At 35.0% G+C, this 25,867-nt stretch overlaps 4 protein-coding genes, 28 non-coding genes and 1 pseudogene across 33 annotated transcripts, besides 1 other annotated feature; 29 read left to right on the forward strand and 4 right to left on the reverse strand.

Moving 5' to 3' along the window:
* The first annotated feature begins 558 nt into the window (after positions 1–558).
* TVAGG3_0683470 lies at positions 559–893 on the forward strand. Its single transcript, XR_007836075.1, has one exon. It is a non-coding gene; the product is annotated as a 5S ribosomal RNA (ribosomal RNA).
* On the forward strand, positions 894–1,227 carry TVAGG3_0683480. The gene has a single exon (XR_007836076.1). It is a non-coding gene; the product is annotated as a 5S ribosomal RNA (ribosomal RNA).
* Positions 1,228–1,560, forward strand: TVAGG3_0683490. Its single transcript, XR_007836077.1, has one exon. It is a non-coding gene; the product is annotated as a 5S ribosomal RNA (ribosomal RNA).
* Positions 1,561–1,894, forward strand: TVAGG3_0683500. Its single transcript, XR_007836078.1, has one exon. It is a non-coding gene; the product is annotated as a 5S ribosomal RNA (ribosomal RNA).
* Positions 1,895–2,228, forward strand: TVAGG3_0683510. Its single transcript, XR_007836079.1, has one exon. It is a non-coding gene; the product is annotated as a 5S ribosomal RNA (ribosomal RNA).
* On the forward strand, positions 2,229–2,562 carry TVAGG3_0683520. Its single transcript, XR_007836080.1, has one exon. It is a non-coding gene; the product is annotated as a 5S ribosomal RNA (ribosomal RNA).
* On the forward strand, positions 2,563–2,896 carry TVAGG3_0683530. The gene has a single exon (XR_007836081.1). It is a non-coding gene; the product is annotated as a 5S ribosomal RNA (ribosomal RNA).
* On the forward strand, positions 2,897–3,229 carry TVAGG3_0683540. Its single transcript, XR_007836082.1, has one exon. It is a non-coding gene; the product is annotated as a 5S ribosomal RNA (ribosomal RNA).
* Positions 3,230–3,563, forward strand: TVAGG3_0683550. The gene has a single exon (XR_007836083.1). It is a non-coding gene; the product is annotated as a 5S ribosomal RNA (ribosomal RNA).
* TVAGG3_0683570 lies at positions 3,564–3,897 on the forward strand. The gene has a single exon (XR_007836084.1). It is a non-coding gene; the product is annotated as a 5S ribosomal RNA (ribosomal RNA).
* Positions 3,898–4,230, forward strand: TVAGG3_0683580. The gene has a single exon (XR_007836085.1). It is a non-coding gene; the product is annotated as a 5S ribosomal RNA (ribosomal RNA).
* Positions 4,231–4,564, forward strand: TVAGG3_0683590. Its single transcript, XR_007836086.1, has one exon. It is a non-coding gene; the product is annotated as a 5S ribosomal RNA (ribosomal RNA).
* TVAGG3_0683600 lies at positions 4,565–4,898 on the forward strand. The gene has a single exon (XR_007836087.1). It is a non-coding gene; the product is annotated as a 5S ribosomal RNA (ribosomal RNA).
* Positions 4,899–5,231, forward strand: TVAGG3_0683610. The gene has a single exon (XR_007836088.1). It is a non-coding gene; the product is annotated as a 5S ribosomal RNA (ribosomal RNA).
* Positions 5,232–5,565, forward strand: TVAGG3_0683620. The gene has a single exon (XR_007836089.1). It is a non-coding gene; the product is annotated as a 5S ribosomal RNA (ribosomal RNA).
* Positions 5,566–5,899, forward strand: TVAGG3_0683630. The gene has a single exon (XR_007836090.1). It is a non-coding gene; the product is annotated as a 5S ribosomal RNA (ribosomal RNA).
* TVAGG3_0683640 lies at positions 5,900–6,233 on the forward strand. Its single transcript, XR_007836091.1, has one exon. It is a non-coding gene; the product is annotated as a 5S ribosomal RNA (ribosomal RNA).
* TVAGG3_0683650 lies at positions 6,234–6,567 on the forward strand. The gene has a single exon (XR_007836092.1). It is a non-coding gene; the product is annotated as a 5S ribosomal RNA (ribosomal RNA).
* Positions 6,568–6,902, forward strand: TVAGG3_0683660. The gene has a single exon (XR_007836093.1). It is a non-coding gene; the product is annotated as a 5S ribosomal RNA (ribosomal RNA).
* Positions 6,903–7,237, forward strand: TVAGG3_0683680. The gene has a single exon (XR_007836094.1). It is a non-coding gene; the product is annotated as a 5S ribosomal RNA (ribosomal RNA).
* On the forward strand, positions 7,238–7,572 carry TVAGG3_0683690. The gene has a single exon (XR_007836095.1). It is a non-coding gene; the product is annotated as a 5S ribosomal RNA (ribosomal RNA).
* Positions 7,573–7,907, forward strand: TVAGG3_0683700. The gene has a single exon (XR_007836096.1). It is a non-coding gene; the product is annotated as a 5S ribosomal RNA (ribosomal RNA).
* Positions 7,908–8,240, forward strand: TVAGG3_0683710. The gene has a single exon (XR_007836097.1). It is a non-coding gene; the product is annotated as a 5S ribosomal RNA (ribosomal RNA).
* TVAGG3_0683720 lies at positions 8,241–8,575 on the forward strand. Its single transcript, XR_007836098.1, has one exon. It is a non-coding gene; the product is annotated as a 5S ribosomal RNA (ribosomal RNA).
* Positions 8,576–8,910, forward strand: TVAGG3_0683730. Its single transcript, XR_007836099.1, has one exon. It is a non-coding gene; the product is annotated as a 5S ribosomal RNA (ribosomal RNA).
* TVAGG3_0683740 lies at positions 8,911–9,245 on the forward strand. Its single transcript, XR_007836100.1, has one exon. It is a non-coding gene; the product is annotated as a 5S ribosomal RNA (ribosomal RNA).
* TVAGG3_0683750 lies at positions 9,246–9,580 on the forward strand. The gene has a single exon (XR_007836101.1). It is a non-coding gene; the product is annotated as a 5S ribosomal RNA (ribosomal RNA).
* Positions 9,581–9,766, forward strand: TVAGG3_0683770. Its single transcript, XR_007836102.1, has one exon. It is a non-coding gene; the product is annotated as a 5S ribosomal RNA (ribosomal RNA).
* Positions 9,767–11,265: 1,499 nt separating this feature from the next.
* Positions 11,266–14,079, reverse strand: TVAGG3_0683780 (glycosyl transferase; the record flags this gene model as incomplete). Its single annotated transcript, XM_001326984.1, has 1 exon — positions 11,309–12,313. One exon carries the CDS (start codon positions 12,311–12,313, stop codon positions 11,309–11,311), a length of 1,005 nt encoding a protein of 334 aa, XP_001327019.1.
* Positions 14,080–15,261: 1,182 nt separating this feature from the next.
* On the forward strand, positions 15,262–16,395 carry TVAGG3_0683790 (multidrug resistance protein YPNP-related family; the record flags this gene model as incomplete). Its single annotated transcript, XM_001326985.1, has 1 exon — positions 15,262–16,395. The coding sequence occupies one exon, from the start codon at positions 15,262–15,264 to the stop codon at positions 16,393–16,395; it is 1,134 nt and encodes a 377-aa protein (XP_001327020.1).
* Positions 16,396–16,681: 286 nt separating this feature from the next.
* On the reverse strand, positions 16,682–17,623 carry TVAGG3_0683800 (uncharacterized protein; the record flags this gene model as incomplete). The annotated part of the gene is made up of 1 exon (XM_001326986.1): positions 16,682–17,623. The coding sequence occupies one exon, from the start codon at positions 17,621–17,623 to the stop codon at positions 16,682–16,684; it is 942 nt and encodes a 313-aa protein (XP_001327021.1).
* Positions 17,624–21,942: 4,319 nt separating this feature from the next.
* TVAGG3_0683810 (uncharacterized protein) lies at positions 21,943–23,328 on the reverse strand (the record flags this gene model as incomplete). Its single annotated transcript, XM_001326987.1, has 1 exon — positions 22,004–23,323. One exon carries the CDS (start codon positions 23,321–23,323, stop codon positions 22,004–22,006), a length of 1,320 nt encoding a protein of 439 aa, XP_001327022.1.
* A 799-nt stretch (positions 23,329–24,127) lies between these two features.
* Positions 24,128–25,431: a mobile genetic element.
* Positions 24,208–25,335, reverse strand: TVAGG3_0683830 (annotated as a pseudogene). The gene has a single exon. A coding segment is annotated over exon 1 (1,128 nt).
* Positions 25,432–25,867: the final 436 nt, after the last annotated feature.

Raw genomic sequence — 25,867 nt, forward strand, 5'->3', positions numbered from 1 at the left:
ATATAACTTTTTCTTCTACTAAACTATTTTACAGACTCTACTGAGCTATCCTCACATATATACCTGTGACAATAACACATATATACTCCCTTCATATTCTGATCTCATGACATATTACAGTACAAACTATAATTATACAACATACCTCATAAAGTCTGATTTTACCCCTATCTAAGCGTTCAAAACCTATTTTCCCCGCGTAATCTGATTCTTCTGGCTCTGCTGATTCGATTTCTGCTGTCAGATCATGAAAATATGCATCACACAATGAGATAAACACAAAATACACAACTTAATATTTTCCTTAAAATTTCTCTTCAAGTTCATACTAGGGTTGTTAGATTCCCGACGATAGGTGTCTTGGAAGATTTGCCTGGTGTCATCATAGTGTCTTTAAATCAAAAATTTTATTTTGGAGTTAGTTTTATTGATTTTTCAATAAAAAACATTTCTAAAACAAGAAAATTAAACAAAATTTTCAGCAGAGAGTGGTGTTCCGCAGTAGGAATTTGAGAGGAATTGTGCTATTGTGAAGAATGTGTGTCGAACAATCCTTTCGAAGCGGCCACACCCGGCTGGCAACATCCAGCTCCACTCCGAACCTGGAAATTAAGCAGTCGCGGGCCACATCAGTACTGGGCTGGGCGACTTCCCGGGAACGTGCGGTGCTTGCTTCTTTTTCCTTTTTGCGCGGGGCAGGGCTATTGCCCTGCACCAATACTACACTCTACACCTATGTTTGTCCCTGCGAAAACTCTTGTATAATTTGATATTTTTAATTTTTTATAAAAATTTCAAAATTAAACAAAATTTTCAGCAGAGAGTGGTGTTCCGCAGTAGGAATTTGAGAGGAATTGTGCTATTGTGAAGAATGTGTGTCGAACAATCCTTTCGAAGCGGCCACACCCGGCTGGCAACATCCAGCTCCACTCCGAACCTGGAAATTAAGCAGTCGCGGGCCACATCAGTACTGGGCTGGGCGACTTCCCGGGAACGTGCGGTGCTTGCTTCTTTTTCCTTTTTGCGCGGGCAGGGCTATTGCCCTGCACCAATACTACACTCTACACCTATGTTTGTCCCTGCGAAAACTCTTGTATAATTTGATATTTTTAATTTTTTATAAAAATTTCAAAATTAAACAAAATTTTCAGCAGAGAGTGGTGTTCCGCAGTAGGAATTTGAGAGGAATTGTGCTATTGTGAAGAATGTGTGTCGAACAATCCTTTCGAAGCGGCCACACCCGGCTGGCAACATCCAGCTCCACTCCGAACCTGGAAATTAAGCAGTCGCGGGCCACATCAGTACTGGGCTGGGCGACTTCCGGGAACGTGCGGTGCTTGCTTCTTTTTCCTTTTTGCGCGGGCAGGGCTATTGCCCTGCACCAATACTACACTCTACACCTATGTTTGTCCCTGCGAAAACTCTTGTATAATTTGATATTTTTAATTTTTTATAAAAATTTCAAAATTAAACAAAATTTTCAGCAGAGAGTGGTGTTCCGCAGTAGGAATTTGAGAGGAATTGTGCTATTGTGAAGAATGTGTGTCGAACAATCCTTTCGAAGCGGCCACACCCGGCTGGCAACATCCAGCTCCACTCCGAACCTGGAAATTAAGCAGTCGCGGGCCACATCAGTACTGGGCTGGGCGACTTCCCGGGAACGTGCGGTGCTTGCTTCTTTTTCCTTTTTGCGCGGGCAGGGCTATTGCCCTGCACCAATACTACACTCTACACCTATGTTTGTCCCTGCGAAAACTCTTGTATAATTTGATATTTTTAATTTTTTATAAAAATTTCAAAATTAAACAAAATTTTCAGCAGAGAGTGGTGTTCCGCAGTAGGAATTTGAGAGGAATTGTGCTATTGTGAAGAATGTGTGTCGAACAATCCTTTCGAAGCGGCCACACCCGGCTGGCAACATCCAGCTCCACTCCGAACCTGGAAATTAAGCAGTCGCGGGCCACATCAGTACTGGGCTGGGCGACTTCCCGGGAACGTGCGGTGCTTGCTTCTTTTTCCTTTTTGCGCGGGCAGGGCTATTGCCCTGCACCAATACTACACTCTACACCTATGTTTGTCCCTGCGAAAACTCTTGTATAATTTGATATTTTTAATTTTTTATAAAAATTTCAAAATTAAACAAAATTTTCAGCAGAGAGTGGTGTTCCGCAGTAGGAATTTGAGAGGAATTGTGCTATTGTGAAGAATGTGTGTCGAACAATCCTTTCGAAGCGGCCACACCCGGCTGGCAACATCCAGCTCCACTCCGAACCTGGAAATTAAGCAGTCGCGGGCCACATCAGTACTGGGCTGGGCGACTTCCCGGGAACGTGCGGTGCTTGCTTCTTTTTCCTTTTTGCGCGGGCAGGGCTATTGCCCTGCACCAATACTACACTCTACACCTATGTTTGTCCCTGCGAAAACTCTTGTATAATTTGATATTTTTAATTTTTTATAAAAATTTCAAAATTAAACAAAATTTTCAGCAGAGAGTGGTGTTCCGCAGTAGGAATTTGAGAGGAATTGTGCTATTGTGAAGAATGTGTGTCGAACAATCCTTTCGAAGCGGCCACACCCGGCTGGCAACATCCAGCTCCACTCCGAACCTGGAAATTAAGCAGTCGCGGGCCACATCAGTACTGGGCTGGGCGACTTCCCGGGAACGTGCGGTGCTTGCTTCTTTTTCCTTTTTGCGCGGGCAGGGCTATTGCCCTGCACCAATACTACACTCTACACCTATGTTTGTCCCTGCGAAAACTCTTGTATAATTTGATATTTTTAATTTTTTATAAAAATTTCAAAATTAAACAAAATTTTCAGCAGAGAGTGGTGTTCCGCAGTAGGAATTTGAGAGGAATTGTGCTATTGTGAAGAATGTGTGTCGAACAATCCTTTCGAAGCGGCCACACCCGGCTGGCAACATCCAGCTCCACTCCGAACCTGGAAATTAAGCAGTCGCGGGCCACATCAGTACTGGGCTGGGCGACTTCCCGGGAACGTGCGGTGCTTGCTTCTTTTTCCTTTTTGCGGGGCAGGGCTATTGCCCTGCACCAATACTACACTCTACACCTATGTTTGTCCCTGCGAAAACTCTTGTATAATTTGATATTTTTAATTTTTTATAAAAATTTCAAAATTAAACAAAATTTTCAGCAGAGAGTGGTGTTCCGCAGTAGGAATTTGAGAGGAATTGTGCTATTGTGAAGAATGTGTGTCGAACAATCCTTTCGAAGCGGCCACACCCGGCTGGCAACATCCAGCTCCACTCCGAACCTGGAAATTAAGCAGTCGCGGGCCACATCAGTACTGGGCTGGGCGACTTCCCGGGAACGTGCGGTGCTTGCTTCTTTTTCCTTTTTGCGCGGGCAGGGCTATTGCCCTGCACCAATACTACACTCTACACCTATGTTTGTCCCTGCGAAAACTCTTGTATAATTTGATATTTTTAATTTTTTATAAAAATTTCAAAATTAAACAAAATTTTCAGCAGAGAGTGGTGTTCCGCAGTAGGAATTTGAGAGGAATTGTGCTATTGTGAAGAATGTGTGTCGAACAATCCTTTCGAAGCGGCCACACCCGGCTGGCAACATCCAGCTCCACTCCGAACCTGGAAATTAAGCAGTCGCGGGCCACATCAGTACTGGGCTGGGCGACTTCCCGGGAACGTGCGGTGCTTGCTTCTTTTTCCTTTTTGCGCGGGCAGGGCTATTGCCCTGCACCAATACTACACTCTACACCTATGTTTGTCCCTGCGAAAACTCTTGTATAATTTGATATTTTTAATTTTTTATAAAAATTTCAAAATTAAACAAAATTTTCAGCAGAGAGTGGTGTTCCGCAGTAGGAATTTGAGAGGAATTGTGCTATTGTGAAGAATGTGTGTCGAACAATCCTTTCGAAGCGGCCACACCCGGCTGGCAACATCCAGCTCCACTCCGAACCTGGAAATTAAGCAGTCGCGGGCCACATCAGTACTGGGCTGGGCGACTTCCCGGGAACGTGCGGTGCTTGCTTCTTTTTCCTTTTTGCGGGGCAGGGCTATTGCCCTGCACCAATACTACACTCTACACCTATGTTTGTCCCTGCGAAAACTCTTGTATAATTTGATATTTTTAATTTTTTATAAAAATTTCAAAATTAAACAAAATTTTCAGCAGAGAGTGGTGTTCCGCAGTAGGAATTTGAGAGGAATTGTGCTATTGTGAAGAATGTGTGTCGAACAATCCTTTCGAAGCGGCCACACCCGGCTGGCAACATCCAGCTCCACTCCGAACCTGGAAATTAAGCAGTCGCGGGCCACATCAGTACTGGGCTGGGCGACTTCCCGGGAACGTGCGGTGCTTGCTTCTTTTTCCTTTTTGCGCGGGCAGGGCTATTGCCCTGCACCAATACTACACTCTACACCTATGTTTGTCCCTGCGAAAACTCTTGTATAATTTGATATTTTTAATTTTTTATAAAAATTTCAAAATTAAACAAAATTTTCAGCAGAGAGTGGTGTTCCGCAGTAGGAATTTGAGAGGAATTGTGCTATTGTGAAGAATGTGTGTCGAACAATCCTTTCGAAGCGGCCACACCCGGCTGGCAACATCCAGCTCCACTCCGAACCTGGAAATTAAGCAGTCGCGGGCCACATCAGTACTGGGCTGGGCGACTTCCCGGGAACGTGCGGTGCTTGCTTCTTTTTCCTTTTTGCGCGGGCAGGGCTATTGCCCTGCACCAATACTACACTCTACACCTATGTTTGTCCCTGCGAAAACTCTTGTATAATTTGATATTTTTAATTTTTTATAAAAATTTCAAAATTAAACAAAATTTTCAGCAGAGAGTGGTGTTCCGCAGTAGGAATTTGAGAGGAATTGTGCTATTGTGAAGAATGTGTGTCGAACAATCCTTTCGAAGCGGCCACACCCGGCTGGCAACATCCAGCTCCACTCCGAACCTGGAAATTAAGCAGTCGCGGGCCACATCAGTACTGGGCTGGGCGACTTCCCGGGAACGTGCGGTGCTTGCTTCTTTTTCCTTTTTGCGCGGGCAGGGCTATTGCCCTGCACCAATACTACACTCTACACCTATGTTTGTCCCTGCGAAAACTCTTGTATAATTTGATTTTTTAATTTTTTATAAAAATTTCAAAATTAAACAAAATTTTCAGCAGAGAGTGGTGTTCCGCAGTAGGAATTTGAGAGGAATTGTGCTATTGTGAAGAATGTGTGTCGAACAATCCTTTCGAAGCGGCCACACCCGGCTGGCAACATCCAGCTCCACTCCGAACCTGGAAATTAAGCAGTCGCGGGCCACATCAGTACTGGGCTGGGCGACTTCCCGGGAACGTGCGGTGCTTGCTTCTTTTTCCTTTTTGCGCGGGCAGGGCTATTGCCCTGCACCAATACTACACTCTACACCTATGTTTGTCCCTGCGAAAACTCTTGTATAATTTGATATTTTTAATTTTTTATAAAAATTTCAAAATTAAACAAAATTTTCAGCAGAGAGTGGTGTTCCGCAGTAGGAATTTGAGAGGAATTGTGCTATTGTGAAGAATGTGTGTCGAACAATCCTTTCGAAGCGGCCACACCCGGCTGGCAACATCCAGCTCCACTCCGAACCTGGAAATTAAGCAGTCGCGGGCCACATCAGTACTGGGCTGGGCGACTTCCCGGGAACGTGCGGTGCTTGCTTCTTTTTCCTTTTTGCGCGGGCAGGGCTATTGCCCTGCACCAATACTACACTCTACACCTATGTTTGTCCCTGCGAAAACTCTTGTATAATTTGATATTTTTAATTTTTTATAAAAATTTCAAAATTAAACAAAATTTTCAGCAGAGAGTGGTGTTCCGCAGTAGGAATTTGAGAGGAATTGTGCTATTGTGAAGAATGTGTGTCGAACAATCCTTTCGAAGCGGCCACACCCGGCTGGCAACATCCAGCTCCACTCCGAACCTGGAAATTAAGCAGTCGCGGGCCACATCAGTACTGGGCTGGGCGACTTCCCGGGAACGTGCGGTGCTTGCTTCTTTTTCCTTTTTGCGCGGGCAGGGCTATTGCCCTGCACCAATACTACACTCTACACCTATGTTTGTCCCTGCGAAAACTCTTGTATAATTTGATATTTTTAATTTTTTATAAAAATTTCAAAATTAAACAAAATTTTCAGCAGAGAGTGGTGTTCCGCAGTAGGAATTTGAGAGGAATTGTGCTATTGTGAAGAATGTGTGTCGAACAATCCTTTCGAAGCGGCCACACCCGGCTGGCAACATCCAGCTCCACTCCGAACCTGGAAATTAAGCAGTCGCGGGCCACATCAGTACTGGGCTGGGCGACTTCCCGGGAACGTGCGGTGCTTGCTTCTTTTTCCTTTTTGCGCGGGCAGGGCTATTGCCCTGCACCAATACTACACTCTACACCTATGTTTGTCCCTGCGAAAACTCTTGTATAATTTGATATTTTTAATTTTTTATAAAAATTTCAAAATTAAACAAAATTTTCAGCAGAGAGTGGTGTTCCGCAGTAGGAATTTGAGAGGAATTGTGCTATTGTGAAGAATGTGTGTCGAACAATCCTTTCGAAGCGGCCACACCCGGCTGGCAACATCCAGCTCCACTCCGAACCTGGAAATTAAGCAGTCGCGGGCCACATCAGTACTGGGCTGGGCGACTTCCCGGGAACGTGCGGTGCTTGCTTCTTTTTCCTTTTTGCGCGGTGCAGGGCTATTGCCCTGCACCAATACTACACTCTACACCTATGTTTGTCCCTGCGAAAACTCTTGTATAATTTGATATTTTTAATTTTTTATAAAAATTTCAAAATTAAACAAAATTTTCAGCAGAGAGTGGTGTTCCGCAGTAGGAATTTGAGAGGAATTGTGCTATTGTGAAGAATGTGTGTCGAACAATCCTTTCGAAGCGGCCACACCCGGCTGGCAACATCCAGCTCCACTCCGAACCTGGAAATTAAGCAGTCGCGGGCCACATCAGTACTGGGCTGGGCGACTTCCCGGGAACGTGCGGTGCTTGCTTCTTTTTCCTTTTTGCGCGGTGCAGGGCTATTGCCCTGCACCAATACTACACTCTACACCTATGTTTGTCCCTGCTAAAACTCTTGTATAATTTGATATTTTTAATTTTTTATAAAAATTTCAAAATTAAACAAAATTTTCAGCAGAGAGTGGTGTTCCGCAGTAGGAATTTGAGAGGAATTGTGCTATTGTGAAGAATGTGTGTCGAACAATCCTTTCGAAGCGGCCACACCCGGCTGGCAACATCCAGCTCCACTCCGAACCTGGAAATTAAGCAGTCGCGGGCCACATCAGTACTGGGCTGGGCGACTTCCCGGGAACGTGCGGTGCTTGCTTCTTTTTCCTTTTTGCGCGGTGCAGGGCTATTGCCCTGCACCAATACTACACTCTACACCTATGTTTGTCCCTGCTAAAACTCTTGTATAATTTGATATTTTTAATTTTTTATAAAAATTTCAAAATTAAACAAAATTTTCAGCAGAGAGTGGTGTTCCGCAGTAGGAATTTGAGAGGAATTGTGCTATTGTGAAGAATGTGTGTCGAACAATCCTTTCGAAGCGGCCACACCCGGCTGGCAACATCCAGCTCCACTCCGAACCTGGAAATTAAGCAGTCGCGGGCCACATCAGTACTGGGCTGGGCGACTTCCCGGGAACGTGCGGTGCTTGCTTCTTTTTCCTTTTTGCGCGGTGCAGGGCTATTGCCCTGCACCAATACTACACTCTACACCTATGTTTGTCCCTGCTAAAACTCTTGTATAATTTGATATTTTTAATTTTTTATAAAAATTTCAAAATTAAACAAAATTTTCAGCAGAGAGTGGTGTTCCGCAGTAGGAATTTGAGAGGAATTGTGCTATTGTGAAGAATGTGTGTCGAACAATCCTTTCGAAGCGGCCACACCCGGCTGGCAACATCCAGCTCCACTCCGAACCTGGAAATTAAGCAGTCGCGGGCCACATCAGTACTGGGCTGGGCGACTTCCCGGGAACGTGCGGTGCTTGCTTCTTTTTCCTTTTTGCGCGGCAGGGCTATTGCCCTGCACCAATACTACACTCTACACCTATGTTTGTCCCTGCGAAAACTCTTGTATAATTTGATATTTTTAATTTTTTATAAAAATTTCAAAATTAAACAAAATTTTCAGCAGAGAGTGGTGTTCCGCAGTAGGAATTTGAGAGGAATTGTGCTATTGTGAAGAATGTGTGTCGAACAATCCTTTCGAAGCGGCCACACCCGGCTGGCAACATCCAGCTCCACTCCGAACCTGGAAATTAAGCAGTCGCGGGCCACATCAGTACTGGGCTGGGCGACTTCCCGGGAACGTGCGGTGCTTGCTTCTTTTTCATTTTTGCGCGGGGCAGGGCTATTGCCCTGCACCAATACTACACTCTACACCTATGTTTGTCCCTGCGAAAACTCTTGTATAATTTGATATTTTTAATTTTTTATAAAAATTTCAAAATTAAACAAAATTTTCAGCAGAGAGTGGTGTTCCGCAGTAGGAATTTGAGAGGAATTGTGCTATTGTGAAGAATGTGTGTCGAACAATCCTTTCGAAGCGGCCACACCCGGCTGGCAACATCCAGCTCCACTCCGAACCTGGAAATTAAGCAGTCGCGGGCCACATCAGTACTGGGCTGGGCGACTTCCCGGGAACGTGCGGTGCTTGCTTCTTTTTCCTTTTTGCGCGGGGCAGGGCTATTGCCCCGCACCAATACTACACTCTACACCTATGTTTGTCCCTGCGAAAACTCTTGTATAATTTGATATTTTTAATTTTTTATAAAAATTTCAAAATTAAACAAAATTTTCAGCAGAGAGTGGTGTTCCGCAGTAGGAATTTGAGAGGAATTGTGCTATTGTGAAGAATGTGTGTCGAACAATCCTTTCGAAGCGGCCACACCCGGCTGGCAACATCCAGCTCCACTCCGAACCTGGAAATTAAGCAGTCGCGGGCCACATCAGTACTGGGCTGGGCGACTTCCCGGGAACGTGCGGTGCTTGCTTCTTTTTCCTTTTTGCGCGGGGCAGGGCTATTGCCCTGCACCAATACTACACTCTACACCTATGTTTGTCCCTGCGAAAACTCTTGTATAATTTGATATTTTTAATTTTTTATAAAAATTTCAAAATTAAACAAAATTTTCAGCAGAGAGTGGTGTTCCGCAGTAGGAATTTGAGAGGAATTGTGCTATTGTGAAGAATGTGTGTCGAACAATCCTTTCGAAGCGGCCACACCCGGCTGGCAACATCCAGCTCCACTCCGAACCTGGAAATTAAGCAGTCGCGGGCCACATCAGTACTGGGCTGGGCGACTTCCCGGGAACGTGCGGTGCTTGCTTCTTTTTCCTTTTTGCGCGGGGCAGGGCTATTGCCCCGCACCAATACTACACTCTACACCTATGTTTGTCCCTGCGAAAACTCTTGTATAATTTGATATTTTTAATTTTTTATGAAAATTTCAAAATTAAACAAAATTTTCAGCAGAGAGTGGTGTTCCGCAGTAGGAATTTGAGAGGAATTGTGCTATTGTGAAGAATGTGTGTCGAACAATCCTTTCGAAGCGGCCACACCCGGCTGGCAACATCCAGCTCCACTCCGAACCTGGAAATTAAGCAGTCGCGGGCCACATCAGTACTGGGCTGGGCGACTTCCCGGGAACGTGCGGTGCTTGCTTCTTTTTCCTTTTTGCGCGGGGCAGGGCTATTGCCCTGCACCAATACTACACTCTACACCTATGTTTGTCGACCAGAAGTGAAACATATCATTTTTAAGACTGCGGCGCGCAAGCAAGTTTGAACCTTTCAAGGGTGATCAGTCCTTTACTCATTTCAAGACCTCTTGTTGCCTGATAAAACGATACTTCCTTCCTTGTGGGCCATTGAAAACCGCCCAAACCGTCACAACTTGCTTCCTAAATTTTATTTGGAGTAATTATCATGCATATTTTATCGGATAATAATATCAAAGCTAAATTTCATATTATTTTTAAAGATATGCATTTTCTGTCTAAATTTATTTTTTCTGTTTCCAATTCACGGAATAAATATTCTTACAAGCATATACATAGCTAATATATATCATTTTAATAATAATAAAACCAAAATGATGTATTCTTCATATAGTTATTTAAAATTCGTTAACTAGAATTGTATTCAGAACGAGGCAAAGTTAGGATACATAAAACCAATAACTTGATAATGATACATTTTTTCCTGATATATCTATGTGTTAATGTCAAAACACGATTTGGAAAAATTAATTCTTTAAATCGGCTTAAGAATAAGACCAACATCAAAAGCATGGCTAATAAATTAATAAATCAATGTTTAATTACCGATTCATGCATTTTTTTCAAAATTTCAAATTTCAAATTTTTGTTTCTCCAAAATATTAATTGTTTCCACTAGATTAACAAATAAACAATAAATTGGATTAATGTAATGCCCAATCATTCATTTTAAATTTTAGATTTAAAACAATATTTTTCTCCATATTATTATAACATGAATCGCTATGATATAAGAAAATATATTTTCAATATTGAAATTGAAAAAATTCTAAAATTTTGAAATTCAATTTGAGTGTGATGATCGATAACATATATTTTTAATTAAAAATTTTGTGTCGCTATCATATAAATATACTATTTCTAAAAAAAATAGGAAAAAAAGTACTATTTAATGATGAAATTGCAAATAATATCAATAATATATATATTCATGCTGATATATTTTGGGAACAGATTGGCAAATCACATAAATAGGATTGTGTTAGTTTGTCATGGATATAAAACAAATTTTTCGAGCTAATTAAGCGAACTTTAAATCACAAACACTTATATTTTCTATTACAAGGTATATTTTAATATACAACCAGTAAATAGCTTCTCTAACTTTACAGCTTAGATGATAGCAAATTAGATACGAATTTCATGACTCCTCACCAAATTCCACTAAAACATATACAAATAAAAGTACTAAGTGGGTATCATCTAACCCTAGAATTATAGCTCCTAGGACTCATCCTAGATGGTAGTTCTGGAAAAACACCTGGTTTTTGGAGTTGCAAAAGTTAAAAATTGAGGGTAATTAAAATTTCTAAACAAATTGGTTAATTCACCAAGCTTCAATGAACAAATATTTCCTGAAGCACGATAACTATTAACAATATGTTTTAAGACCACACATTTTTGATATTAAGTTAGTTATAAAAAATTATTTCAATATTTTTTTGGATAGAAAGAAATTATATACTTTATTCTCTATATAAAAACAAACAAATCAATCTAAAACTGCCAATACTTAAATGTCTCTAATCTTGTGCAGATTTTTGTATCTCGATCAAATTCCCATGGATTTATCGAGTTATTGAAGTAATGAAAGTAACACCTCCATAACCTGAAATAGTATTTATTACTTTTAATGTTTGGCTTGTAAGGTTTCTTTTTCAAACCATAAAAATGGAAAATTCTTGTTTGCATGGTCAAACTCGGCATAAACTCGTTATACTTTTTATGGGCAATAATCTTCTTGTCTCCGAAGATGTCGTTCAAAACTGTTTGATCATTATTCCATTCTCCTCTTGTAACTTCGTATTCTTTGAGTTTCGTTCTTACTTTATCTGCCATTTTATCATCTCTAAACTTTTGGCAATTGAAAACGACAGAGCCGCAATTAAAATAATTTTTGAAGCCTTCGTATTCTTTCCAAATATCTAAAACTACTACTGCGTACGTATCATTGAAATATGCAAAGTAAAACTCATCAAATGATCCTGTGACGAGTGTATCTCCGTCTAATTGTAAAAATCTTTCTAATTCTGGGTGTGCATCGCTGAAAACTATTCTAATGTAAGTTTCTGAGATAATTCCTAAATGGTATTTAGTCGTTAATGAGCTTACGTTGTGATATTCTGCAATAAATGTAACGTATTTGATTTTAATTTGATCTAATCTTTTTTGAAATATTGGAACTTCTTCTGGATGTGTTGTACAAACGTATATAGTAAGTGAATAGTTTGATAACGAGTTAATTGCTGAATACATTGCTGGGCCAAGATTAGTTAGACTTCCTGCCCAGCTATATAAGATGTTGATATGTGGGAATAGTCTACATGTAACGTGTGGGTAACGATGAATGAAACTTAATATAAAATAGCAAATAAAAACTAAAAAAAGACTTAAATATTTCCATTTCCCTTTGAGAGCATTACCTGAAAAATAATGTGTATCATATCTAAAGGTTGGAGGTGAATTTTTTGGTTGTAAATCTAAAGGAAAACGAAATTTCATATTATCACTTTTCAAAATTCAAAATATTTTGGAATATGATAGTGCTATTATTACTAATCTAAATTTTTTATAAAATTTTATTTCCTTCAAAAATAACCTTAAACCAAATCCTAGAAAAAATGAATATCCACAAGAGAGTTTATGATATTTTCATAGTAAATAGGGAATTAATGGCAATAGTGATCTGCAAAGATTAAATTTCATTGAAATGGAATCAATGATATTTCAGCTTCTACTACTTAACTCTAATGCCTGATGGGAAAATTGTTCAAATTTCAATGAAAATAGGAGATATTCAGCATAAATCTTTTTCAATAAATTCAATTTTAAATTAGTCAAATGGATATATCTAAGATTGTATTTGATAACGAATGGAACTATTTGAATATTCAAACTCTTAACCTTGAATGGTAGATAATGCTCAATAAATTCAACATATAAATCAACAACTCCATAAAACGGCCAATAATTGCAAATATCCTTTAATGGTGCACTTATAACTGTATGGCATGACATTCAATTATGTTCTTCCAAGTTAATTTTCAACGAATTTTTAAAAAATTCAAATTGAAGTCATATCGGCTTAGGAACCCTCTTAAAATATCCATGAAAATTTAGTATTTCTAAAATGGAAATATGTCTACGCTCTATTCTTCCTGGAAAAAAAGTCGCATATTAAGGGGATTTTGAGAGTCTTTTTTGAATCTTTTTCATTATTGTTTGAATAATCACAACGATTCGTTGAATAATGTAATATAATTGAATCTAATTGTTTACCTTCAAGAATTTGACGATTATCTCTATCTGATGCTTTAATTACTGCATTATCTTTAAAGTAACAATTGTCAATTTGTGGATATTCATAAAACATAGAATTTGCTTTATTATTTATGAATGAACAATTTGAATATTGACATGATTGAGAACTATATATTACTGAGTTCGTATTTCCAGAACATTCATTGTTTAAATAATTGCATTTTGTAAATTTAAATGTAGAATAACAGGACATTGCTGCCCATTCTGAAGATGTGACATTTGATACTGTTGTTAAATTCATAATTCCTGAACCTCTGATGTCTCTATAATAAATAGAAAATGCACCAGTATTTGCAATGTTATGATAAGAAGTATTCATATTACTAATTTCAATTTTAGAACCTATATTATAAAATGCAGCAGTAGATGCACTGCATTGTGAAACTGATGATTCAAATGCATATATTTTTTGATCACTATTTCCATTATTATCGATGTAATATGCACCACCACTTAGAGATTCAGCTGATGAAAATGAACAACAAATATGAACTAAGATACAATCAGATTTGAAAATATAGATTGATCCACCGTTTTCGGTAGAACTGTTATTGTAAAATGCGCACGATTCTATTAATACTTTACTGTCATAATTAATTTTAATGGCTTGACTTTGAAAATGGAATGAAAATACTGCATCATGAATGTAATAATTACCATATCCTAATATAGTTCTATTCTCATGTATATCTTGATTATGTGTTTCTGACTCGTAATAATCTGAAAAACTTCGTTCAAGTGACAGGCATTTCTGTTGTACTAATTTCTTTATCGAAATGAGTTTTGTTGGGCTTCAATTTACCGTTTAATATTTGATATGTTTGTAAAATCTGATTCTCGTAATAACTGTTATATCTGATTCGATTTCTGTTTGGAGTATGAGAAAATAATCATATGCTTCATTATGCTCCTAGCCAAAGGTCGGAAAGTGGAAATTTAGAATGAAAATTTAAAAAGTGACATTTTTGAAAGAAAATTCGATTAAATAATATATCTAAATAAATATTGGAACTATTTCTTGGGATCAGTAGATCATTGAAATCCCAAAAATATTGCCCATAGGAAGTTTCCATGAAAACGAAGGCAATGTCCGTCTCCAAAGCTTCTCCATTTCTCCATTGAGAAATGAAATAGTTTGTCTTCTCCACCAATTCAAAATTGAATACTTTCTCTACGTCTCCATGGAGAAAATGTGAGGTTAACTCATTGGGAGTTTTGACATTTTGATAGGAAACTAAGGGGTAATATTTGTAAAAAATATGGAATAATTTACATAAAAATTTACAAAATTGGAGAAGCTTATATTTTGGAATTTGGAGATCCCAGCCGTTATTTCTCCAAACGAGATCCTTAAACTATAAACATAAAATGCCTAATTGTTGTCATTTTTCAGTAAACTCAAAATAAAAAAGTTTCCGCAAACCTCAGAAAAATTTAAAAATTTGACGATTCCAACCCTTTCTTTGAAACCGCCCATTCAATCTTAATGCTACCGATCGTTATTAAAAATGTAATCTATATAGTGACTTTATTCGATTACAATGAGAATAAAGCCTCAATTCTCAAAAATCTAATTCGAATTTTTTTGTTGAAACCAATTTGTATTTAACTATGTGTAATGTGACATTTTCATTGAATCGATAATTTGTATTCAAATTTTGATGAATATAATCTTTTGAAAAAATAAACTTTATCAAAATTTGAAAAGAATAAATTTCAGTTTTCATAATGGAACCAAACACATCTGAAGATAAAAAACTTCAAGTGAAGATGATATTTGTGAAGTTAATCCTGGAGAAAACGAAATTGATGATGGAGAAGAACATAAAAGATTAGGCGGCTATTCTCCATTGAGTACTTTAATACGCCTTTGTCCTGGACCACTGATATCACAGTTTGTTAATTCACTTTACGGTGTTGTTGACTCAATTTGGGTTTCAAAATTCATTGGTGAACTTGGTCTCACTGCTTTATCACTTGCATATATTATTGATAATTCAGCTTTATCATTTGGTTTCTTTATAGCAACAGCTGCAAGTTCTCAAATATCTTATCTATTTTCTCAGAAATTATACGAAGCTGTTTCACATTTAAGTGTTGATCTCATAAAAGTATCAATAATATTCGCAATGATAGTTCCTGCAATATTATTTCCATGTTCCAGACCCCTGTTTAAGTTCCTTGGAGGTACCGGAAAAGTTAATGATCTCGCATTTGACCACGTTATTCCACTTCTCTCATTAAACCTAGTTACATGTTGCTATCAGTGTGTATGTGGTATTTTACAAGCAGAAGGAAGGACTTGGATTTATGGAGGAGCACAAATCGCTTCAATGATCCTCAATATGGCATTATTTGATCCATTACTTCTTTGGGCAATGAAAAGAACATTAGGATCATCATTGGCTACGGAGATATCAATGTTTATCCCGGCATTTATTATCTTAATTTTCTTATTCCTCGGAAAACTTTCGACAAAACCACATCCGAAGTACTTTATCAAATGTTTCTGCCCAAAAACAGGTGCTGCACTGAAGGCAGGTCTTTCGGCCTTCATCATGAATATTTCGATTTCATTACCTTCATTAATTATGCAAAAGTTCATTGCAATACGTGCAAACAGAGTCAATGACTACGATATGATCGTCGCCGTTTACAATTCGTTGAATAGAATATACATGGTTTCAATGTGTGTTCCAATCTCCTTAAATGCAGCATATTTACCAGCTGCATCATATGCATATGGAAAGAAAGACTTTAAGAGAATACTTTGGCTGACTTTCCATGCTGCATGGATATCAATGTCATGGTGTTTCTTCTGTATGATCATAATTGTGTCTTTTCCGAAACAAATATGTTCCATATGGAGTAGAGATGAAAAATTCCTCTATTGGTGCAAAGAAATAGTTCCTGCTTCTTTTTATGCACAATTTTTGACACCAACAAAATTCATCATTGTTTCTTTACTTCAAGCATCGCAGAAAACAATACTTGCAACAGTTACGAGTTTCTTAACAGAATTAGGTATATTACCTATAATTGCTTGTATTTTCCATTATACAGGTGATCCAAACTCGCCAAGAAGAATTTTCTATGCATATCCTGTCAGTGATGCAATTACAACTGTATGCAGTCTCTGCTTTGCTTCAAAAATTCTTTATGACTTTTATAAAGAATCAAAGAAGTCTGAGAATGGAATAGATAACAATAATTCAGAAATTGAACAAGAAAATGAAGAATTGATACATGATAGTCAGGTATAAATAGAGCTTTTGAAAGCTTGTTTTGTTTCTTCAGTTTTAAACCCTATATTTTATGAAAGTATTTTTTTTATCAATAACTTTCTTATTCACCCTCGAATTAATATGCACTCAATAGAAAGATGGATATTAAATAATAAAATCTATATACTGAGGAATTATTGAATCTGTGTGAATACATCTCGATTCATAAACACACATTTATTATCGTTCTGATATTTTATATATGACTGTTTATTCAATATAACAATTTTTAATAGAATATGTTTTGAATGTTTTGAAAGGAATTTTAGCGTCTTATATATTTAAATTTATGATTCTTATATGGTAGAATGCCTTCAGTATTTGGTATAGTATTTGATATTTGTTGATTTTCATCACTATTGTTTACATATACACAATGATAAGTTGAATAATGTGATATAATTGAATCTAATGGTTCACCTATAACAATTCGACCATTACCTCTATATGATGCTTTAATTACTTCGTTATCTTTAAAGTAACAATTATTAATATTTATTGGATACTCACGAAACATTGAATTTGCTTTATTTCTTATGAATGAACAATTTGAATAATGACCTGATTGAGAACTATATATTACCGAGTTCGTATTTCCAGAACATTCATTGTTTAAATAATTGCATTTTGTAAATTTAAATAGAGAATAACAGGACATTGCTGCCCATAATGAAGATGTAACGTTTGAAACTGTTGTTAAATTCATAATTCCTGATTTTCTAATTTCGGCATACTCAATAGAAAATGCACCAGTATTTGCAATGTTATGATAAGAAGTATTCATATTACTAATTTCAATTTTAGAACCTATATTATAAAATGCAGCAGTAGATGCACTGCATTGTGAAACTGATGATTCAAATGCATATATTTTTTGATCACTATTTCCATTATTATCGATGTAATATGCACCACCAGTTTCAGATCCAGCTGCTGAAAACGAACAACAAATATGAATTAATATACAATCAGATTGTAATATATTGATTGACCCACCGTTATATGTAGAACTGTTATTGTAAAATGCGCATGATTCAATTAATACTTTACTGCTAGAATAAATTTTAATTGCTTGATTTTGAAAATGAAATGAATATGTTGCATCATGAATGTAATAATTACCATATCCTGATATAGTTTCATTCTCATTTTTATCATATTGAATTGTTCCTTGGAAGTAATCTGAAAAACTTAGTTCAAGTGGCATTGAGAATGAAAATATCGAAATGAGCTTGCCTTGGTTCCGATTCAATTTAATCATCTGATATGCATGCATAATCGAATTTAGAAACATACATAAAAATGTTGAAAACCGATGGCTTTGAATTTTATTATTTTTAGTTTCCATAATATTTTTAAATAAAAAATGAACTATTGAATACCGATACGCAAATTCAAGCTAATTTACGAAATAGAATCAAAATCTTTGATAAGAAAGTTTAATGTGCAACGTCATTTTATATAAAAAAATCATAATAAATAAAGTTAAGTGCCTACAAAATATATAGTTCAGTCATTTCGAAATAAAACCAACAACTATGAAAGGAAATTGTACCGTTTACCAAAAGTGCCAAGGATTTTTTTTTTCATAAATGTGCAACGTCGAATTTTACAAGCAAAAGATGATAAAAAGAAAAATAAATTGCCTATAAAGAAGCTTGTCCAGAACCTCCAAAATAAAAAGAATCGTCGCCACGAAGATTTCTCCGGAGATTTTTTTCAATACTTTTGAGAGGAATCTCCGATCTCCGAAGATTTACTTTTGCCTCTAAGTATGATAAATGAAATATTTATGTATTAAAATATATCTTTTATTATATGGCAGCTCGGGGAAATGAATATTTTTTATCGAAATAATTTTGCCTATTTATATAGCAATATAAACAATAGAATTATTCATTATTGCTTGTAAATTTGTTAATTATTCCAAGTATAACATAGTGTATTAATATCTGTACAAGTACCTCAGATGAGGAACAAAGTCAACAATCAAATGTTGATTGTCGACAAAAGACTTGAAAGATTGTTTGTAACAATCTTTTAAGTCTCCAATCCTCATCTGAGGTACAATATCTCAACAAGTACCTCAGATGAGGAGCAAAGTCAACAATCAACATCTGATTGATGAAGAAAGACTTCAAAGACATTTTGTAAGAGTCTTTCAAGTCTTTATATCATATCCGAGATACACAAACGCCACAAATACCTCAGATGAGGTACTCTTGAAATATTCTTATTCTGATCATCCTCAAACAAGTAATCTCTACTCATCAAACATAATACAATGACAATCTGACACTTCTCCATATGTGTTTAATGTTAAAAACATAAAATTTTGTGACATTTCTCATATTTCATGACTCTTATAGGATAACATAGATAAATCACAGCATAATCTTATTATATATCACATATATAATTAAATAATGCTATTTATACATGTTTAAACTATAGTTTGGACTTTGTGAATCTTATGTGATTCTTGAGAAATATCAATAACCGACCATACTCTTTGCAATAGATATCGCCATGATATTCTCAATCATACTATGTGCAAATCACATAGTTTGGACGGATTCTCCAAAATTATATCTTCAATCAGAATCCATATCCTGCACAAGCGCAAGAGATGCACCTCCATGATGAGTTAGAATTTTTGATGAATTTTATTCTGTGCTAAACTCATTATTTAAAAAAACTCGATGTAAACTATTCAATTTTTGGAGATATAGGCAAGACGATAGCATTTTTTGGATTAGTGTCGAACTGTTATTGTAAAATGCGCACGATTCGATTAATACTTTACTATTATAATTAAGATAAATTGCTCGACTTTCATAATGGAACGAAAATACTGCATCATGAATGTAATAATTACCATATCCTAATATAGTTTCATTCTCATTTTTATCATATTGAGCTGTTTCTTGGTAGTAATCTGAAAAACTTTGTTCAAATGGCAAGCATTTCTGTTTTACTATTTTTTTATCGAAATGAGTTTTTCTTGGCTTCATTTTACCGTTATCTATTTGATATGTAAAATTCCCGCAATTAACGCAATATAATGGTTCGGGTTGAAAAAAATCATTTACTTCATTGTGCATCTAGCTAAACGTTGGAAAAATGTAAATTTTGAAACATTCATAAATTTTTGGAAAAATTATTCATCTATTCTGAGAAAAAAATTGAAGATTCTAAATCAATATAAATGTAATTCCTCTATTGTTATTGGAAATCCAGTCATTGACTTCTTTTCGAGCAATGATGTTAATGAAGACATGTTTGCAACAACTTTGTTTTTGGAATGAACGTAATCAATGATATTGTTGCAGTTTTCTGTTGCGTTGTCATAATTATCTGCAATACTCTTGATTAATAACTGTAATTGTTTCTTTTGTGTTGAAATTTGTTCGAATTTGTTTTGTAAGTCTGTTTTCGTTTCTTGGAGTTCTTCAATAGATCAGAATAATATTTGATGTAATATGCACCATCATTAAACCTAGATGATAAAAACTAACAGCAAATCTGAACTATGATAAAAATTAATTGCATCAGAGTTTTCAATTCAGAAAAAATCACCATTTCCTGCATATAATTTACTGTTAGACATATTGTAAATTGCAAGAATTTGCAAATGGAATGAAAACACATTATTATGGATGTATCAACTATCATGTCCTGGTTGAGCTTCATTCATATTTATATCATGATCTGCTATTTCTGACTTGTAATGTTGCCTTTATCTAAATGATTTTTCATATAATGATCTAGATACAAAATTAAATCATTATGATAAGCTTTGCATGTTTGGTATCATCATTTCCTTATTCACACATCGAAATAATAAGTATATAATAGATTGATGGATATTGTAAAATAAGATCTTTGTACTGGAGTATTATTGAACTAGTACAAATATCTACTGAATCATCAGTATCCATTGACTAGTATCGTCTTTTTATTTATTATAGATTATTATTTATTCAATTTTTAAAAGAATATATTTTCAAAGGATTTTTAACGTCTTATATATTTCAATTTATGATTCTTATATAGTAAAATGCCTTGGGTATTTGGTATAGTATTTGATATTTGTTGATTTTCATCACTATTGCTTATATAAACACAAGGATACGTTGTATGATGAGTTATAAATAAATTTACCTGTTGACCCCCTTCTTTAATTTGATCATCACCAATATTTGATGCTTTACTTACTTCATTATCTTTAAAGTAACAATTATTAATATTTGACGGGTATTCATGAAATATTGAAAATGCCTTATTTTTTATGAATGAACAAATTGAAAATGGACATGAATAGGTATTATAAATTACTTGGCCCGACTTTCCAGAACATTCACTGTATAAATAATTGCATTTTGTAAATTTAACTATTCTATTACTGTACATTGCTCCCTGTTCAGAAGATGTTACATTTGAAACTGTTGTTAAATTCATAATTCCAAAAATTCTTGTATCTTTTAAATAAATAGAAAATCCGCCACAATTTTCAATGTTATGATAAGAAGTATTCATATTACTAATTTCAATATGATAACCTATTTGATAAAATGCAGAATTATCTGCACAACATTGTGAAACTGATGATTCAATTACAAATATTTTTTACCGTTATTACTATAATCATCATTATCTATGTAAAAAGCACCACCAAAGTTAGATTTAGCTGATGAAAATGAACAACAAATACGAACTAAGATACAATCAGATATGTATATATAAATTGATCCACCTTTTTCTTTAGAACTATTATTGTAAAATGCGCACGATTCGATTAATACTTTACTATTATAATTAAGATAAATTGCTCGACTTTCATAATGGAACGAAAATACTGCATCATGAATGTAATAATTACCATATCCTAATATAGTTTCATTCTTACTTATATCATTGTTAGCTGTTTCTGAGTTGTAATAATCTGAAAAACTTCGTTCAAGATGTAAGGATTTCTGTTGTACTAATTCCTTTATCAAAATGAGCTGGCTTATGTTCCCATTCATTTTAGTCTATCTGATATCCTTGCAATTTAGAAATATAAATTTCATAAAATGTCGTAAAATAGATAGCTTTCAATTCTCAGTTTTCTTGAATTCAAATTTTGAATTGTAATTCAAATTTTGAATTGTAATTCAAATGTTGTGCAAGAAAATTGTCATTCTATTGCCTTCTAAAATACATTTTTCAAATAAAAATTGAAAAATGGATTTTTCAATGCAATAATATTTTTAATTTCCATGATTCAATTAAATAAAAAATGAATCATTGAAATAAGTTTCATTAATTTAAGCTAAATTACGAAATCGAACCAACAACTATGAAAGGAAAATGTAAAGTTTGTTTTCAAGATGAATTCAACGTTGAACTTAATATGCATAAGGTGATAATGAGAATTATCAATAGCTTATAAAAATTGGTAGTTCAGTCATTTCGATGCAGATTTTTGTGAATAATTCATGATTTATATATCATGAGGAAATAAATGTCATTTTATTAATCAAAAATTAGAATAGTAAGTAAATAATTTATTTATTTAAAAAACAAATGAAATGACAAAAAAATATTATTGATAATCTTGGTTATAAATGTATTCTCTGTATCGGATATTAATATTTTTCTTCATTGACTTCTTTTCGAGCAATGATGTTAATGAAGACATGTTTGCAACAACTTTGTTTTTGGAATGAACGTAATCAATGATATTGTTGCAGTTTTCTGTTGCGTTGTCATAATTATCTGCAATACTCTTGATTAATAACTGTAATTGTTTCTTTTGTGTTGAAATTTGTTCGAATTTGTTTTGTAAGTCTGTTTTCGTTTCTTCAAGTTCTTGAATTGTCTTCAAAAGATGTCCATTCTCAATGCTTGATGTTGAATAATCATTAATTTTGATATCTTGAATTTGAATTTCTAATTCTGAAACAATTGAAAGTAAATCATTGATATTTGATGCGTTTTCTTCGTCATCAACTGTTATATCATTATCACTTTCATATTTGAGGTCTATTTCGATTGCTGTTTGAATGTTTTCTTGTGTTTCTGTGATTTGTTTTTGGAAATTCGAATTTTTCTCTTGTAAATTCTTTATTTCTTCTTTAAGTTTGTTTATCTTAGATCTGTAATCCTTGAATTTGCGATAATTTGTTGATAAAACAGCAAATTCATTTGATGAATTTATTATTTTGGTAAAAGATGAATTTTCTGATGATAACTGTGATATATCATTCTTGTATGACTCGATTTCTGTCTTAATAAGCTTGTATCGCTCTTCTGCTTCTGTAATTTGTTTTTGAATTTCTTTTTGATTGTTTTCTACATGAATTATGAGTTCTTCTGTAGTTTCTATAGTTTTTTGGATATTCTTTGTATCTTTTTCTTGTTGCTTGATGTCAATAATTTTTTGTTCTGAGTCTTTTATTTGTTTCTTAAGTTTTTCAATCATTTTGAGACGTTTTGATACTTCTTGGTTAGTATTACTGTTACTGTTATTGTGAGTTTCTGTTGTTTCTTGTTGAATCATATCTTTATTGATTTTTTTGAGGAAAATTGTGGTAGCACGTGATAACTTTGAAGTCCATTCTTGGATTTCTGATGAATGATTAGAATTGTTTACTAATAAATATAAAATTCGAACGATATTGATAATTTGATCTTTTGAAAGAGAAGAATTTGTAGATCCGATATTATATTCTGTTTTACTGATGCATTCAAAAAGTGTGGTAGCATTTTTAACTGAATCATCGCTAATTTCGGCTTTTTCATCTTGAATAAAATTCCAAACTTGAATTAAAGCTTTGCCATCTTCAAGATTCATGATATTTCCATTCAAATCGTCAACTTTAGGAAATGAACTAATCCATTGTGCATAAGCTTTCTCAGACATTTTTTTCACTGAAAAGGGTCTAAATTTTATTCCCCCTAATTATTGTCACAACAAGGCCTAAGAAATTTCCAGAATGAGAGGATAAGCTTGGCTACCAATTTTGACAGTAGGCACATTACTATGATTATAGAAATTCCCTTAATTTCAACTTACGTAAACTCCTTTTCCTTCGTAAAGTCTCTAATTCAAAATTTTGATAGAGTTTCACTCAATATTGAGGCAGAAAAACGATAGATAGACTTTACGAAGGAAAATGGGTTTATTTTCCAACAATTGATATCACTTGTTGAAAGGTTAAGTTATAAAAGAGTTAAAAATATATAAAAAATATCGAAATTTGCTTTGGTAAAAAAATGATATTTTTAGATCAGAAACTTATTTACAATAAAGAAATACAGAGCTACTTAAAAAATAGTTAAAATTTCGAAAATTGATGGTGGGAATCACATCTTTGCAAGAAAAAATAAGTCGTTCTGGAATTCCTGATTGATTAATCATTTGGAGATACTCTATAGTTTTGTTTTCGATAACAATAGGACATCGAAGAGAATTACATTTGATGAATGATCTTGATGCAACACTTGTAACCGAGAGTGGGAAATTGATGAATTTCAATTTAGAACACTCATAAAACGAGAATGTTTCTATTAATGAGACACTTTGGGGAGAGATACTAATGTTTTCGATATTGTAAGAATGATTAAATGAGTAACTGCAAATAATGTCACATTTGATAAATAGAACTTTTTCTGTTGAGTTTCTTGGATGAAAAATAAGTTCAATTTTTGTGTTGTTTTTATAATATAGGGTGTCCAAAGGTGTGTTTAGCACAAACCTGAATACTGCGAATAGAAATAAACAAGTTACATATATATAAAGTTTATTTAAATATAATTACCATTGGATTCAATCACGCGTTCGCAGCGATCGATCCAGGCTTGAAAGACACGCTTTAAATCATCATGAGAAAATTGCTCAAATTGCTCTCTTACAAAATTTTCAAGATCATCTGGACTCGCGAATTCGCGTCCTTCAGCTCTCTTTTTTAGCGTGCCGAATAAATAAAAATCAGAGGGTGCAATATCAGGTGAATAAATTGGGTTTGGAACAACTTTGACATTGTTTTCCACCAAGTAATTCATTACCTTATGACTTTTGTGAACTCTTGAATTATCAAAATGAATTGCAAACTTTTGTTTTTGTTGTTTGGATTTCTCAAACTCATCAGAATTGATAATTTGAGTAAGAACATTGTCAATTAGATACTGAGCATTCATCGTATTAGGTTTTTGAAGAATATCAATTGCGATGATGCCATTCACGCCACAAAAAACCGACAATATCATCATTGGTGTGTCAATTTTTTTCTTCGGGAATGTTTGCGGATTTTCATCCTTCGGGATCCACATGATTTTGGCTTCTGTTGCATATTGAAACCAAGACTCGTCCCCTGTTACTAAAAAGCGAAACTTCTTGGATTGATACGCACCCAATATAGAGAGGAGCTCTTTCGAAGATTGGACTCTAGATTTTTTTTGAACTGAATTAAGGTTGTGCGGAACCCAACGTGTATACGCTAGTTTGTAGTTCAAATAATTGTGCAGATAATAACTGACTGTTGTACGTGGTATCTTTGTCATCTCCTCTATCCTTCTGAGTGATGCTCTTGGGTCTTCATCTAGCGCTTGAAGAATTGCTTTGATTTTTCTTTGATCCGGCGATTTTTTGTCAATTTTTATGATGGGCGCCTTTTTGTTCATGAAGTGATACATCCTAACATGATACGTTACAGTGGAATAGCTAGGAGCATCCATACCGAAGCATTTTACCAATGTCTCGTAGATTTTTTTACAGTCTTTGCATTTTTTTGCAAGAGCGAGGATGTTTTCTTTATGATTCATTAAAAAAATGAAAAAAATCCCGCCAAAATTTCCCGCGAAACCGCCTCTTGTCTCAAAATTCATTTTATATCCCGGCATGGCGCCAAAATACAACATACTCATCATATACATATATTCATATTTTTTATTATATATTTATAATCAGCATATATCTCCTTTAATAGTCTCATATAGAGCGCTGTGCTAAACGCACCTTTGGACACCCTATATATGGTACTGAAATTGCATTCATAATAATCTGATGAGAAATTGCTGATATAACTTAGAGACTCACAACTAGAGATTGAATTAATTGATATATTTGAGAGTTGGTTTGCTTCTGTGAAAGTAATTGATTTGAGTTTGTCACAATTGATGAATGCATAATCTGATATAATTTTAACAGAAGATGGAATATTAATACTTTCTAATGAATTACAATGATCAAATGCTCTAACTCCAATAATCTCTGATCCTTCGCGAATCACAACATTGCATAATCTATTACAACCTGAAAAGCAATAATCAGATATATTATATAATCCACTCACACTATACAATCTACAACAATTTTCGAAAGCATTATTCATAATTTCTAATATAGGCGATACGAAACTCACATAAGTTAAATGTTGGCAATTCTGAAATGAGCACAATCCTATAA

The sequence above is a fragment of the Trichomonas vaginalis genome, chromosome III (assembly GCF_026262505.1).
Source record: "Trichomonas vaginalis G3 chromosome III, whole genome shotgun sequence".
NCBI classification, from domain to species: domain Eukaryota; phylum Parabasalia; order Trichomonadida; family Trichomonadidae; genus Trichomonas; species Trichomonas vaginalis.